The 14,781-nt window shown below is 58.8% G+C and overlaps 1 protein-coding gene across 2 annotated transcripts; it reads left to right on the forward strand.

The window, feature by feature from the left end:
- The first annotated feature begins 5,958 nt into the window (after positions 1 to 5,958).
- Positions 5,959 to 13,326, forward strand: UAP1L1 (UDP-N-acetylglucosamine pyrophosphorylase 1 like 1). Of its 2 annotated transcripts, XM_002820425.5 has the most exons (9): positions 5,959 to 6,303; positions 6,531 to 6,735; positions 6,983 to 7,158; positions 7,457 to 7,629; positions 8,054 to 8,247; positions 8,802 to 8,942; positions 9,490 to 9,675; positions 10,786 to 10,852; positions 11,425 to 13,326. In XM_002820425.5, exons 1-9 carry the CDS (start codon positions 6,015 to 6,017, stop codon positions 11,515 to 11,517), a joined length of 1,524 nt encoding a protein of 507 aa, XP_002820471.4. In that variant the 5' UTR covers positions 5,959 to 6,014; the 3' UTR covers positions 11,518 to 13,326. The 2 variants fall into 2 exon arrangements, with proteins under 2 accessions (XP_002820471.4, XP_054377231.2); XM_054521256.2 differs by having other exon boundaries at positions 5,974 to 6,303; positions 10,786 to 13,326.
- The last annotated feature ends 1,455 nt before the right edge of the window (positions 13,327 to 14,781 follow it).

Consider the following 14,781-nt stretch of genomic DNA (forward strand, 5'->3'; position numbering starts at 1 on the left):
CCTACCTGGGCCTCTGTCCTCAGGCCTGAGCCACTGGTGCCTGTGTCTCAAGCTGTAGAGGCATCTTCCCAGGCCGGGGAGTGTCCTGGGTCCACTTCTCTTCTGGGTCACTCACCCTAAGCGGGACTCCTTCATGGTACAGAATGTTGGAAGGACATGAGAAGCTCTGAGCCTGGAGTAGCCCATCAGAGCTCAGTCCTGTAAGCCAGCTTCCCCTTTAATGGCAGGTCTGCTCAAAAACCCAGCACAAGGCCGAGGCGGGAGGATCACTTGAGCTGGGGAGTTCAAGACCAGCCTGGGCAACATAAGGCAACCCTATTTCTACAAAAAGTTTAAAAAATTAGCCAGGTGTGGTGGTGCATGCCTGTGGTCTCAGGTACTTGGGAGGCTGAGGTGGGAGGATCCCTTGAACCCAGGAGGTTGAGGCTGCAGTGAGCTGTGATTGAGCCACTGCCACTGCTCTCCATCCTGGGTGACAGAGCGAGATCTTGTCTCAAAAACAAAACAAAACAAACCAGCACAACACGCAAGCCCCCGCACCCCCATCCCTGCACCTACCCTGCTTCCAGCACACCCCTCACCGCCGGTGCCAGGCCTAGGGTCCCTGCACTCCCTCACTTCCAGGCCCCTGTGCCTGGTGGCTCTTCTACCAGGAGGGCCCTTCCCCTCTGCTCCAGGCTGACCGCACCACATCCTTCAGAACGCTGCTCTGGCCCCAATCCCCTTCCCCCTGAAGCCTGGTTAGATAAAACACAGGGGACAGCTTTGTCCTGGCCCAGGGGGGCCTGGCTATTTGCAAGCAGGGCAGGGCTCCCTCTAGGCCTGGCATTGGCCTGGCCCACAGTGGGTGCTCTGTGAATGGCACTGGGGAGCCTTATCCAGTGAAATCACACGGGAAACACCATCCTCGAGTGGGCACCAAGCCAGGCTGAGGCCTAAGGGATAGGGAAGGGCTGGGAACAGCTCAGTGGGATGGCAGGGGAGGCCAGTGTGGATGTGGAGTTGGTGGCCAGCAGTGAGCAAGGCTGCTGCAGCTCAGGACAGTGTGGCCAGCAGTGTCCAGGCCAAGCCAGGCCAGGCCATCCACGGCCCCGCATGGAACTGAACCCACCGTGCAGACAAAACAAGGGCTTTTCACACCATCCAGAGCCTTGGGGGTGGCGGCTCCAGCTGGCCCTTGGTCTATGGGCTTCTCTGTGGCCCCTGGCTGGGTATTGGAGGAAGGTATAAAAAAGACTGGAGGCCGGGCGCGCGGCTCACGCCTGTAATCCCAGCACTTTGGGAGGCCAAGGCGGGCGGATCACCTGAGGTCAGGAGTTTGAGACCAGCCTGACCAACATGGAGAAACCCCATCTCTACTAAAAATATGAAATTAGCCAGGCGTGGTGGCACATGCCTGTAATCCCAGCTACTTGGGAGGCTGAGGCAGGAGAATAGCTTGAACCCTGGAGGTGGAGGTTGCGGTGAGCCAAGATCGTGCCATTGCACTCCAGCCTGGGCAAGAAGAGCAAAACTCCATCTCAAAAAAAAAAAAAAAAGGCCGGGCGCGGTGGCTCATGCCTGTAATCCCAGCACTTTGGGAGGCCGAGGCGGGCGGATCATGAGGTCTGGAGATCGAGACCATCCTGGCTAACACGGTGAAACCCCGTCTCTACTAAAAATACAAAAAAAAAAAAAAAATTAGCCGGGCCTAGTGGCGGGCGCCTGTAGTCCCATCTATTCCGGAGGCTGAGGCAGGAGAATGGTGTGAACCCAGGAGGTGGAGCTTGCAGTGAGCCGAGATTGCACCACTGCACTCCAGCCTGGGCGACAGAGCGAGACTCCGTCTCAAAAAGAAAAAAAAGACTGGAAGCTGTGTCTGGCTTTGGGCGTGGAGCTAAGATGCGGTCCTGCATCCTTCTTGTCCTGAGCTCTGACCACTTCCTCCTTCGCTCCACTTTCCAGCTGGCCTGATAGTTTCCCAATTCTTCAGGTTTTAGTATTGTGTCACCCCTGGGGGTCCCATGCTGTCCCTGTACTTTTGGAGGCCCCATCTTAGCTGTAATTGTGTTCTCACTGTGCAAGCCTGGATCACTCTGGGCAGAGGTGGCAGGAAGACCGGCCCCTCTGTCCCCTGATGTATCCCCAGCAGTGGGCAACCAAGTGAAGAACTGGCAACAGCCACCCAGCCCCTGAGCCTCCCAGGGCTCCCCGTCTGCACTCCTGGCCTCTGAGCCTTAGGGCCCTGCTCTCCTGAGCCTCTTGTGAAGACGACTGCCTGGCCACAAGGTGGTCCAGGAGGTTGCTGCCCATGTCAGGCTTTCCAGCACTCCCATCCATCTGTAGGCTCTGTCGGCCTGGGTAGGGTCGCTCCTCCCCTTCTGGTGCCGCAAGTGCCTCTGGCTGTACAAACCTTGATTTTCCAAATCCTCGATTACAGCCCAACCCACACCTTGAGGTGGGATTTGGAATCACCCTGACCTAGAGGGCCAAGAGTTCACGTCCTGACACCTGCCTCCAAGAGACATGTGCCTCCTCTTCTGCCCAGCCCTGCAGGGGTGATAAGGGTTCCCATGGACGCTGGCCTGAGGCGTGCAGCCTGCTCTGCTCACCGGATTCCGTGTGTGCCATGCCTACCCTCCAACTCCAGCGTTTACCGGAACTGATGTTCAACCACCACAAACTACTGGAGCAGGACAGGCCATTCATTAATTCATTCATGCAGCAAGTACTTCCTGAACATTTGCTGTTGCCCAGTCACGGTGTGGGCTTGGGCTCAACACTCGTTTGTTCAGTCAACAAACATTGATCGAGTGCCTACTGTATGCTGCATTTATCTGAGGTGATGGGGGCAGAACACTGGCCTAAACAATGCCCTGCCTGGGCCGGGCACGGTGGCTCATGCCTGTAATCCCAACACTTTGGGAGGCTGAGGCGGGCAAATCATGGGGTCAGGAGTTTGAGACCAGCCTGGCCAACCATCTCTACTAAAAATACAAAAAATTAGCTGTGTGTGGTGGCGGGCACCTGTAATCCCAGGTACTTGGGAGCCTGAGGCAGGAGAATCACTTGAACCTGGGACGCAGAGGTTGCAGTGAGCCGAGATTGCACCACTGCACTCCAGCCTGGGCGACAGAATGAGACGCAGTCTCAAAACAAAAAACAAAACAAAACAAAAACAGCAACTCCCCACCTTTGTGGGGTTCACTTCTCACAGGGGAGTCAGGCAGCCAAGAATGCAGAAAGGCAGCCTGGCACGGAGGATGGGAAGGTGCTCACCGAGTGGGCGTGGCCTGGCGAGCTGAGGCCTGACCAAATGTGTCCCTAGCCACACGTTTCTCTGGGGACAAGCGGTCCAGGAGGGAGGAACAGGAAGTGCAGAGACCCCGAGGCAGGCCCAAAAAGCAACTCCATGTAGCCCCAGGAGAGTGCATCTGGGCCTTGCCCCAGTGGTGACGCCCCCTCCCAAACTCAGTGAGGGCATGTGTGTGGAGGTGGGGGCAGAACCTAACTGCAAGGAGACACAACTGCCTGAGGGGTCCATGGGGAGGCATGAGGGAGATGTTAGTTTTCATTTTGGGTCTTAGATCACTGTCAGAGGTGTGTGAACCAGAGCAACTCCATCTTGAATGGGAGCTGGGTAAAATAAGGCTGAGACCTACTGAGCTGCATTTCCGGATGGTTAAGGGATTCTAAGTCAGGATGACATAGGAGGTCGGCACAAGATACAGGTCACAAAGACCTTACTGATAAAACAGTTTCCGATAAAGAAGCCGGCCAAAACCCACCAAAACCAAGATGGCAATGACAGTGACCTCTGGTTGTCCTCACTGCTACACTCCCACCAGCACCATGATAGTTTACAGATGCCATGGCAACGTCAGGAAGTTCCCCTATATGGTCTACAAAGGGGAGGGATGAATTATCCACTCCTTGTTTAGTATATCATCCAAAAAAACATAAAAATGGGCAACCAGCAGCCCTCAGGGCTGCTCTGTCTGTAGAGTAGCCATTCTTTATTCCTTTACTTTCTTAAGAACTTTCTTTCGCTTTACTCTATGGGCTTGCCCTGAATTCTTTCTTGCGCAAGATCCAAGAACCCTCTCTTAGGGTCTGGAACCTCTTTCCTGTAACAGCACGATTTGTTTTTTTTTTTTGGTTTGTTTGTTTGTTTTTTGAGACAGAGTTTCGCCCTTGTTGCCCAGGCTGGAGTGCAATGGCGCGATCTTGGCTCATGGCAACCTCCGCCTCCCAGGTTCAAGCGATTCTCCTGCCTCAGCCTCTGGAGTAGCTGAGATTATAAGCATGCAACACCATGCTTATATATTTATATTTATATTTATATTTATATTTATATTTTATATTTGTATCTATTTTTAGTAGAGACAGGGTTTCTCCATGTTAGTCAGGCTGGTCTCAAACTCCTGACCTCAGGTGATCCGCCTGCCTCGGCCTCCCCAAAGTGCTGGGATTACAGAAGTGAGCCACCGCGCCCGGCTTTTTTTTTTTTTTTTTTTTTTTTGAGACAGAGTTTCGCTCTGTCACCCAGGCTGGAGTGCAGTGGTGCGATCTCAGCTCACTGTAACTTCTGCCTCCTGGGTTCAAGTGATTCTCATGCCTCATCCTCCCAAATAGCTGGGACTGCAGGTGCACGCCACCACATCTGGCTAATTTTTGTATTTTTAGTGGAGATGGGGTTTCACCATGTTGCCCAAGCTGGTCTCGAACTCCTGGGCTCAAGCGATCATCCTGCCTTGGTCTCCCAAGGTGTTAGGATTACAGGCATGAGCCACTGCACCTGGCCACCATTTGAATTCTTTTGAGCAGTCACATATATTACTTTTAGACTTACTATATAGTTTCTAGGAGAAAGTTTTGTGCCCAACTGGCAGAAGCTACCTTTTCATATTTTTCACAAGCAAACTATTTTATTTTTATTTTTATTGAGATGAAGTCTCACTCTGTCTCCCAGGCTGGAGTGCAGCAGCAGGATCTCGGCTCACTGAAACCTCCGCCTCCTGAGTTCAAGGGATTATCCTGCCTCAGCCTCCCGAGTAGCTGGGACTACAGGCGCCCGCCACCACACCCGGCTAATTTTTGTATTTTTAGTAGAGACGGGGTTTCACCATGTTGGCCAGGCTGGTCTCGAACTCCTGACCCCACTTAGGACTCCCAAAGTGCTGGGATTACAGGCTTGAGCCACCGCGCCCACCACAAGCAAGATATTTTAAAACCTGATAGTAAAATAACAATGTGGGCGAGGGGCTGCAGAGCGCTCTGGTTACCGGGCAATGGGAAGTGGGAAGGTTGTGCGGGAGGGAGCCCCAAGCCGCGGGGTGGCTTCCTGCGGACGCCGTGCTGGCATCCCGGAACCTGGTCTGGCTCCATCCTCCCAACAGCTCAGCCGTAGCCCAGGCCTCTTCAATGCACCCTGGCCGGTTGTCTCTGCACCAGGAGGTCTCCGTCCGAGTCTTGGTTAGCGCAAAGGTGGCCATGCCACTCTCAGGTTCAAAGCCCGTGCTGGGACAGAACCTAGCTTTCCCCTGCGGGGCGTTCCCTGGGCCTCTTCCTCCCTTAGCTCAATGGTCGGTTCCTCTGCCCTCGCCAGCTGGCGCGACCCAGAGGGTCCTGGGATCTCTCGGGGCGGGGCGCGGAGTGGACAGGGCGGGCATGGGCCCGGGGCCTGGAGCAGGGCAGGAACCGGGACGGGAGCTCGAGGGACCAGGCCAGGGCCAGACGCCGGAGCGGGTCCAGGGGACGGAGAGGGACGGGGGACAGACTGGAGAGATGGGGCGGCTGGGCCCTGTCTCGAGTCTCGGACCGGACGCGGGGGGGCTGGGGGGACGTGGACAGGGCGGGGTCAGAGAGAACCCGGACGGAGTCGGGGAGTGCGCAGCGGGGGTGGGCGGGCTCCAGGGCAGGGTGCGGGGCGGGGCGGGGCGGGGCGGGGCGGGGTCTACACCGCCCGCCCGGTCTCGTGACGCTGGTCAGTGGCGCGGGTCACGAGTGCCGACTTGACAGACAGCGGCGGCGACATGGCCTCGGAGCAGGACGTGCGCGCCCGGCTGCAGCGCGCTGGCCAGGAGCACCTCCTGCGCTTCTGGGCCGAGCTGGCGCCGGAGCCGCGAGCCGCGCTGCTGGAGGAGCTGGCGCTGCTGGAGCCCGAGGCGCTGCGCGAGCACTGCCGGCGGGCGGCGGAGGCCTGCGCGCGCCCCCACGGCCCGCCGCCCGACTTGGCCGTGCGCCTGCGGCCCCTGCCCCCCCAGCGCGTGGGCAGGGCCAGCCGCAGCGACCCCGAGACGCGGCGGCGCTGGGAGGAGGAAGGTAAGCGGGGCGGGAGGCCCTGGGGGCCGGCAGGGGGTCGTGCCCACGGAGCGGGTGGGAACCGAGGCCGCGCTCGGGAAACTGTAGTTCTCCTCGCTACTTTGAGACGTGTCTCGCCTCACGCGTTCCGCCCCCGAGTCCTGGCGCCCCAGCCCCAAGGTTGGCTTCCCCTAAAGCGGAAGGGTGGGCGGGTCCCGGGCGTCCCTTCACGGTGCCCGTACCCCCAGGTTTCCGTCAGATTTCCCTGAACAAGGTGGCCGTCCTGCTGCTGGCGGGGGGGCAGGGCACTCGCCTGGGCGTGACCTACCCCAAGGGTATGTACCGTGTGGGGCTGCCCAGCCGGAAGACCCTGTACCAGCTGCAGGCGGAGCGGATTCGGCGGGTGGAGCAGCTGGCCAGTGAGCGCCACGGGACCCGCTGCACCGTCCCCTGGTGTGTCCTGCCTGCCCTACCTCGGCCCGGAGGTCCCCTTCCCCACCCTCCCCCACAACCCCGCTCCAGACGCGAGCCCCAACCCCGGCACAGACCGGGACATAGCCCAGAACCGGCCCCAAATGGGGCCTGGCCCCAGCCCCAACTGGACACTGGACCCCGAATCCCGATGCCGGCTCTGGTCCGAGCCCCGTCTGCCTGCAGGGCCAGGCGCACTCGCGGCCGGCTCACCGTGCCTCCCTTGCAGGTACGTCATGACCAGCGAGTTCACTCTGGGGCCCACGGCCGAGTTCTTCAGGGAGCACAACTTCTTCCACCTGGACCCCGCCAACGTGGTCATGTTTGAGCAGCGCCTGCTGCCTGCTGTGACCTTTGATGGCAAGGTTATCCTGGAGCGGAAAGACAAAGTTGCCATGGCCCCAGGTGTGGCCCGTTCCTGAGACGGGGAGGGACCGCCCAGACTAGAACTGGAAGCGTAGCTGGGGGTCCACGCGCCCGGGTTCGCGGCTGCCCCGAGTCTGTGTGGTCCCGGGTTAGGCGTCTCTTTTTCTGGGCCTTGATCGTCATTTGTCACATGGTACAACAACTGGGCTATCTGGTTAGTGACCAGAGCTCCCTTAGGCACAAGGCCAGGGCTTCCCCCGCCTCCAGCACGTCCTAGACTCCCAGAACGATCCCTGGCGGGAGCCCTCGCGACGCCCATTCCCTTCTCCGTCTGCAGACGGCAACGGGGGCCTCTACTGCGCGCTGGAGGACCACAAGATCCTGGAGGACATGGAGCGCCGGGGAGTGGAGTTTGTGCACGTGTACTGTGTGGACAACATCCTGGTGCGGCTGGCAGACCCTGTCTTCATCGGCTTCTGTGTGTTGCAGGGCGCAGACTGTGGCGCCAAGGTTAGCGCCCAACTGCGCGGCGCCCAGCACCCGAGGCTGGCCCCGCCCCTCGCGGAGCCCCGCCCCCCGCCCAGCCCCCCCCAGCCCAGCCCAGCCCAGCCCATCCCAGCCCTCGCGGAGCCCCGCCCCTCCGCCCAGCCCGGCCCAGCCCTCGCGGAGCCCCGCCCCTCCGCCCAGCCCAGCCCAGCCCAGCCCTCGTGGAGCCCCGCCCCTCCGCCCAGCCCGGCCCAGCCCAGCCCTCATGGAGCCCCGCCCCTCCGCCCAGCCCGGCCCAGCCCAGCCCTAGCGGAGCCCCGCCCCTCCTCCCAGCCCGGCCCAGCCCTCGCGGAGCCCCGCCCCTCCACCCAGCCCGGCCCAGCCCAGCCCTCGTGGAGCCCCGCCCCTCCGCCCAGCCCTCGGAGCCCATCCCTGGTCTTGGCTGCAGGTGGTGGAAAAGGCATACCCCGAGGAGCCCGTGGGCGTGGTGTGCCAGGTGGACGGCGTCCCCCAGGTGGTGGAGTACAGCGAGATCAGTCCTGAGACCGCACAGCTACGTGCCTCCGACGGCAGCCTGCTGTACAATGCAGGCAACATCTGCAACCACTTCTTCACCCGAGGCTTCCTTAAGGCGGTCACTAGGTGTGCGGCAGCAGGTGGCTGCGGAGTGCTGGCCAGAGCCGCCTGCGTTGACCAGGGTCCCGCGGGGTCCCAGTGAGCTGAGTGCCCTGGGCCACAGCGGCTGTGGTCAGGAGTGGCTGTGGTCAGGAGCGGCTGATGGGTTGGGGTGGAGAATGGATCCTGCACTTGCAAAGGCAGAGGTGCTGGAGATCAGGCACAAGCCGTGCTCAGCAGGCAGCTGCTGTAAGGCTCTGTGATCAAGTCTGCCATCTCCTCTTTCTGGGGACCTGCCCTGGTGCCCATGGTGCTACCTCTGCTCTGGGGCTTGCCAGTTTCTGTTTCCCTGGGCAGGGATGTGGCTGATGGTGCCTGGCACTTGGCACGGGGATGCAGGGAGGAGGTCTGTGCCTGCTTCTCCCTGGAGATCTGGCCCTACTCTGCCGCTTCTGTGCCCTGTAGTGTCCTTCTGCCATCCTGTCCCACCCAGCTGGGTGTGCTCAGAAGTGGGGACAGAGCCCCCAGCGGTGGCATATTTGATGTGTTTCTTTCCTCCCCTCTGCTCTCCCGTGCCCCAGGGAGTTTGAGCCTTTGCTGAAGCCACACGTGGCTGTGAAGAAGGTCCCGTATGTGGATGAGGAGGGGAATCTGGTAAAGCCGCTAAAACCGAACGGGATAAAGATGGAGAAGTTTGTGTTTGATGTGTTCCGGTTTGCTAAGTTAGTAGTGGAACTCATTTATTTTCCCCTTCTTCCTTCCCTCAGTTTTGGTGGTGGGAACTGAGGTCCAGCTGGCAGGGAAGTAGAGGCTTGGGAGAGCCAAGGGCCCTGCGGGCAGGTCTCAGGGAGAAGACCAGAGAGTGCTCTTGGCCCTGAGGGTAAGCAGCCCCCGAGGTGGGGGCATAGGGAGTCCTTGGGGCTGTGGACTTGGGAGGACAGTAGTGCCACCTCCTGGACCTTCCACTGCCCCCACCCATGGTTAGGAGAGGTCTCCTGGCCAGGATGCCAGGGCGGCTCGCAGGGCCTTTGGCCCTCACTACAGGGGTCCCAGGGTTGGGGCTTTTGGCTGCTGAAAATGGCTGCTGGAATTGGGCCATCCCCGGCATCTCAGGAGCAAAGACACTCAGTACCTGTGGGGGCTCCTCCCTAGACTTGCTGCCCACGGGACCAGACCTTCACTCTGTCACTGGAAACCTGGCCTAGCTCTCACCTGCCCGGATCAGGGCCTCTGTGCCGGGACATGGGTGACTAGCCCTTTCCCCACCAGGAACTTTGTTGCCTTTGAAGTGCTACGGGAGGAGGAATTTTCCCCACTGAAGAATGCAGAGCCGGCTGACAGGGATAGTCCCCGCACCTCTCGCCGGGCCCTGCTCACCCAGCACTACCGGTGGGCTCTGCGGGCCGGGGCCCACTTCCTGGATGCCCATGGGGCCTGGCTCCCAGAGCTACCCGGGTGAGTGTGGCCCTGGGGTAGCTATAGCCAGAAGGGGAGGGCTGTCAGGACCCAATCTTCAGCTCCAGAGCCCTGTTGGCTCTGTGACAGCCATGCTGGGGAGGGGTCTTCCTCCCCGGCACCACCGCAGATGCAGGTGGCCTTGTGCCCAGCCAGCTCCAGGTCACATGGTGACCGTCGGCACAGCCTCCTGGCCCGACCCTTCAAGTTGTGCTCAGTACACTGAGGGAGGCAGGGGCTCCCCAACTCCCTCCCCAACTTATCCACAAGCTTTTGGTTTGTTTACAAAAGCATACTTAGATTTTCCTTTTATTTATTGTTTTTATTTTTATTTACTTTTTTGAGATGGAGTCTCGCTCTGTTGCCCAGGCTGTAGTGCAGTGGCGGGATCTCGGCTCACTGCAAGCTCCACCCCCCGGGTTCCCACCATTCTCCTGCCTCAGCCTCCCGAGTAGCTGGGACTACAGGCACCCGCCAACACGCCCGGCTCATTTTTTTGTTTTTTTGTTTTTTTTTGGTAGAGACGGGGTTTCATCATGTTAGCCAGGATGGTCTCAAACTCCTGACCTGTGATCCGCCCGCCTCAGCCTCCCAAAGTGCTGGGATTACAGGTGTGAGCCACCGCACCCAGCTATTTTTTAATTTTTCTTATTTGTAAACATTTGTGGGGTGCGTGTGCAACTTTGGTCAGGTCAGGGCTTCTAGGGGATCCATCACCCAACCAACGTTGTTCCCATTTATTCACAGGCTTTGAAACTGAGCCCCGGGCATGAATTCAGAAAGTAGCAGGACAGTTTGATTTCAGGGCTGGGAAAGAAAAGGACATTTGGCTTCCATCTCCCTGATTTTCTAGGGCCACCCCTAAATCTAGCTGCCTAGGCTCTGCGTGGGAGGCCTGTGGGGGTGCTTTCTACCCCAAATCAGGTCCTGTCACTTGGCAGTGGAATGTGTGCTCAGGGTTTGGGGTGTCCAGAGGAAGATGAGCTTGCTGAGACAGGGGCTGTGGGGAGCCAGGTGTGTAGAGCTCAGTCTCCTATCAGGAGTGGGGGTGCTGGGGGAGGGCTCCGGGCAGGTGCTGCAAGGAGATATTGACAAGTGGACTTTCCCTAGCTTGCCCCCAAATGGAGACCCTCCGGCCATCTGTGAGATATCGCCCTTGGTGTCTTACTCTGGAGAGGTGAGAGCTGCCCATCCCTATCTGGGGCTTTTCTGGAGTCAGGTTTGGAATACCATCTGGGGAGAGGTGGCTGCTTGGGTGGAGACGGCACAGCTCTACCTCAGTTAACCAATGGGGTTGGTGGTTTAAATTTGCAGAAGACTTTCCAAGATATGGGATGGGGTGGGGTGAGGCATCCAGAGGCCTTTGCAGGTCCTGGGAGGGCATGGGGATGAGACAGCCCAGGTCTGAGCCCAGTGTGGGGCCAGTCAGGCCTTGGTGGGGGCCTCGAGGAGGGAGGACACCGGCCTCTGCTATCTCCCTGACTTTGGCTGCCGTTGCCCCTTTCTCTGGTCAGGTCAGACCTGTGCATGACAAGAGGGTCCCCTGCTGGCCTAGGGTCTTGAGTGTGGTCTTGGGTGGCCTTGCAGTGTGTGTCTGCTCCTGGCCCTGGAAGCCTTTCTGTCCCCACCCCTCCCTGACTCCAGGCAGACCTGGGATCGCGCCTGGGGACTGTGGCTCTTGGTGTGGCCAGAGGGGCTGTGGCTGGCCAAAAGGTGGGTGCTTGGCCATTGTCCCCTGCTCGTCTCCAGGGTTTAGAGGTGTACCTGCAAGGCCGGGAGTTCCAGTCCCCGCTCATCCTGGATGAAGACCAGGCCAGGGAGCTGCAGCCGCAGGAGTCCTGACCCCCCCAGACTGCCCCCAGACTCCCCTGAGACCTGCCAGCCCCGGCATCCTGGAAGTCCCGACTCCCCCCAGACCTGCCAGCCCTGTCGTCCTGGAACTGGGGGCTACGGCCCCAGCCTGAGCTCTGGGTGGGAAAGCAGCCTGCCACGTGCTTCCAGCCTGCAGAACACAGAATGAAACATGCTGGTAGACTCCACGAGGGCAGTGCCTCTCCTGTCGCCTCTGGACACAGGTGGCTACAGCCTGCTGAGGGCTCTGTGGCTCCATTCCTGGCTGTCGGGTCTAGTCAAGAGGCAGAGGGACTTAGGACCTGGGAGAATGGGGCTGAGAGGAGGCTTTAGGTTGGGACCCAAGGGAGGTGTGGTGTCATCTGGGGAACAGGAGGGCACGTCCCTTTGGGAGCCCACCCTGTGGATCCACCGCACCCCACCAAGCACTAGAAGCTGCATAAGCTACACAGGATGTGCTTCTGCAGCCTACAGTTGCAGAACCAGAATGAGGGGGACAATTCCACCCACTCGAGGGCTGCCGCCTCCTCCTTAGCAGACGAACCAGTAATGGGGACAAGGCTGGGGCATCCCAGCCCACACATCCTGGATGCCCAGCAAGGCCACAGACAAGGCCTGATGCCCATGATGCAGGTGGCTCTGAGAAGCTTGGCCTGGACCCCTGAGCCTGCGGCCAGTACTCCCGCCTTCTCCCCATCTATCCCCAAGGCCTCTGCCTGTCCGCCTCTTCCATGGTCGGTTTAGGCTGCTGAGTTTTCTGTGCTTCCCCAAGAACCAGTGGGATCAATGCTGGCGGCCTCTGTGATGGTTGCTGACTAATCCGGGATTTCATGAGTCAGAGGCACCACCCCTTACCCCAGCTGCCTGCTGCTTCTGACGGATCTTGGTGCTCAGGCTGCCCGGCTCTCCAAGTAAGGATGCAGCCTCCATATTTGGTGCACTCGGGCATGGCTGGAACAAGCCAGCTGCCCCGGGGTTCTTCCCCCGGTGATTCTCGCCTGCTTTCTCATCTTGGGGGAGGCAGTGGCACCTCCCTCTCCCTGCTGACATGAAGAGAGCTATGATATGCAACTGCTGCTAACTCATCCTCCGCCCCCACCTCGAAACCCACGGCCCCCAGTGGAGGGCCACTACTCATCCCCATTGGTTTCCCAGGGGAGGGGTGTTGTCTGGAAGGGCAGGTTCGGATGCGGCCTTGCAGACTTAGAGGCACTGGGAGGACAGTGGCTGAGTGGACGTGACCAGACCTGGGCAGGCAGCAGGCTCAGGCCCACACCTTGTGATTTTTGAAACCGAAGCCCAGAGGATGACGTCTGCTTCTCTCCCTGGCTCTGTGCTTCTTATTGCAAACCATGCCTGTGCCTTAGGGCCCTTCTCATAGCTGCTCCTCATGGCCATGACTGGAACAGGGATGCAACCTCTTTCTACACAAGCACAGTTAGTTGGGTGAAGTCTTTTTTTTTTTTTTAGACGGAGTTTCACTCTTGTTGCCCAGGCTGGAGTGAAGTGGCGTGACCTTGGCTCACTGCAACCTCCGCCTCCAGCCTCAGCCTCCCTAGTAGCTGGGACTACAGGCACCCACCACCATGCCTGGCTAATTCTTTGTATTTTTAGTAGAGATGGGGTTTGACCATGTTAGCCAGGATGGTCTCATTTCCTGACCTCGTGATCTACCCACCTTGGCCTCCCAAAGTGCTGGGATTATAGGTGTGAGCCACCGCACCGGGCCGGTTGCTGGCATCTTAATGTTCTGTAGGTGGGACATTTCCAATAAACACAAGGTGCTGTGATTGACTGCTACCCTGGCAAGTGCAGTTTTTGGCCAGTACACGGGTGTTGGGAACCAAGGATCAGGTGTTCACAGCTGTGTCCCAGGGCTGGAGCTCACTGGGGGCCCCCTTGGGGAGAAGAGTTCACACATAAAGGCCAAGACTACTTGGGGTGCCCAGGAATCCCCCCGCCCTTCCATCCCACTCTTCACCAGGGTCTCAGGAGGGCCTGAGATGACCTGGGGTCAGGAACCTCGGGGCGCTCTCCAGGGCAGGCTTCTGCATGCTCAGCTCTGACAGCCTGGAGACTCACTCTCCTGCACCTGCATCCTTGAGATGCCAAGGCTTCCCTGCTAACCACGTGAGGATGCTTGGGGTACTCCAGGGACTGACAAGAGTGAGTGGTGTCAACCTAAAGAGAAACTCAAGCTCTCCAGAATAAATGAGTTTAATCAAGAATAACACATAATTGCAATGCAGAGTATGCAAGCCTCAGTGGGCCACAGCCATATGGTGGGGATTCAGGAAAGGGGGAATTTTTTTTTTTGAGACTGGATCTCACTCTGTTGCCCAGGCTGGAGTGCAGTGGTGCGATCATGGCCCACTGCAGCCTCGACCTCCTGGGGTTAGGTGGTCTTCCCACCTCAGCCTCCAGAGTAGCTGGGACCACAGGCGCACACCACCACACTGGACTCATTTTTTTATTTTTTGTAGAGACAGGGGTTTCACCATGTTGCCCAGGTTGGACTCCTGAGCTCAGGGGATCTGTCCACCTTGGCCTCCAAAAGTGCTGGGATTACTACAGGCATGAGTCACTGTGCCCCGCCCACGGGAAATTTTTTTTTTTGAGACAGAGTCTTGCTCTGTCACCCAGGCTGGAGTGCAGTGGTGCCATCTCGGCTCACTGCAATCTCCATCTCCTGGGTTCAAGGAATTCTCCTGCCTAAGGCTCCCGTGTAGCTGGGACTACAGGCGCCTGCCACCAACCACGCCCGGCTAATTTTTTTGTGTTTTTTGTAGAGACGGGGGTCTCACCATGTTGGCCAGGCTAGTCTTGAACTCCTGACCTCAAGTGATCCACCTGCCTCGGCCTCCCAAAGTCCTGGGATTACAGAAGCCACCGCGCCTGGCCCCAAGGGGAATCCTTTAAAAAAGAGAAGTTCCCATGAGCTGCTTTGAAACCAAAGGTTATAAAGACCAAAGGTTAGAAGGGTTTGCCGCAGGCGCTCCGTTGCTAATGTATTTGTGAGGGCTTCTTCAGGGCCTCTTGTTAGAGTGTGACATAAACGACTTCATTTGGGTACCGGCAAGTGTCACAGGGGGCAGAGACCAGCAGAAACCTTAAGATGACCCCTAGAAGAGCAGGAGGCCAGGGGAACAGAGTTAGACGAGCCACGTGCTAAGCAGGACGTCACTGCCGGGGGAGCCCTCCAGACACGCAGAAATGCCACAGTCAGGAACATGGGACGCAGCGGATTCGCCCAAG

This window comes from Pongo abelii, chromosome 13, assembly GCF_028885655.2.
Source record: "Pongo abelii isolate AG06213 chromosome 13, NHGRI_mPonAbe1-v2.0_pri, whole genome shotgun sequence".
NCBI lineage: Eukaryota > Metazoa > Chordata > Mammalia > Primates > Hominidae > Pongo > Pongo abelii.

What these genes read in the sequence shown, in the direction of transcription:
- UAP1L1 (XM_054521256.2), top strand. Translation starts at nt 6,015, where the DNA reads ATGGCCTCGGAGCAGGACGTGCGCGCCCGGCTGCAGCGCGCTGGCCAG. An exon ending in GCGGCGCTGGGAGGAGGAAG is followed by an intron (nt 6,304 to 6,530) that starts GTAAGCGGGGCG and finishes CCGTACCCCCAG; the next exon opens with GTTTCCGTCAGATTTCCCTG. An exon ending in TGGCTCCCAGAGCTACCCGG is followed by an intron (nt 9,676 to 10,785) that starts GTGAGTGTGGCC and finishes GACTTTCCCTAG; the next exon opens with CTTGCCCCCAAATGGAGACC.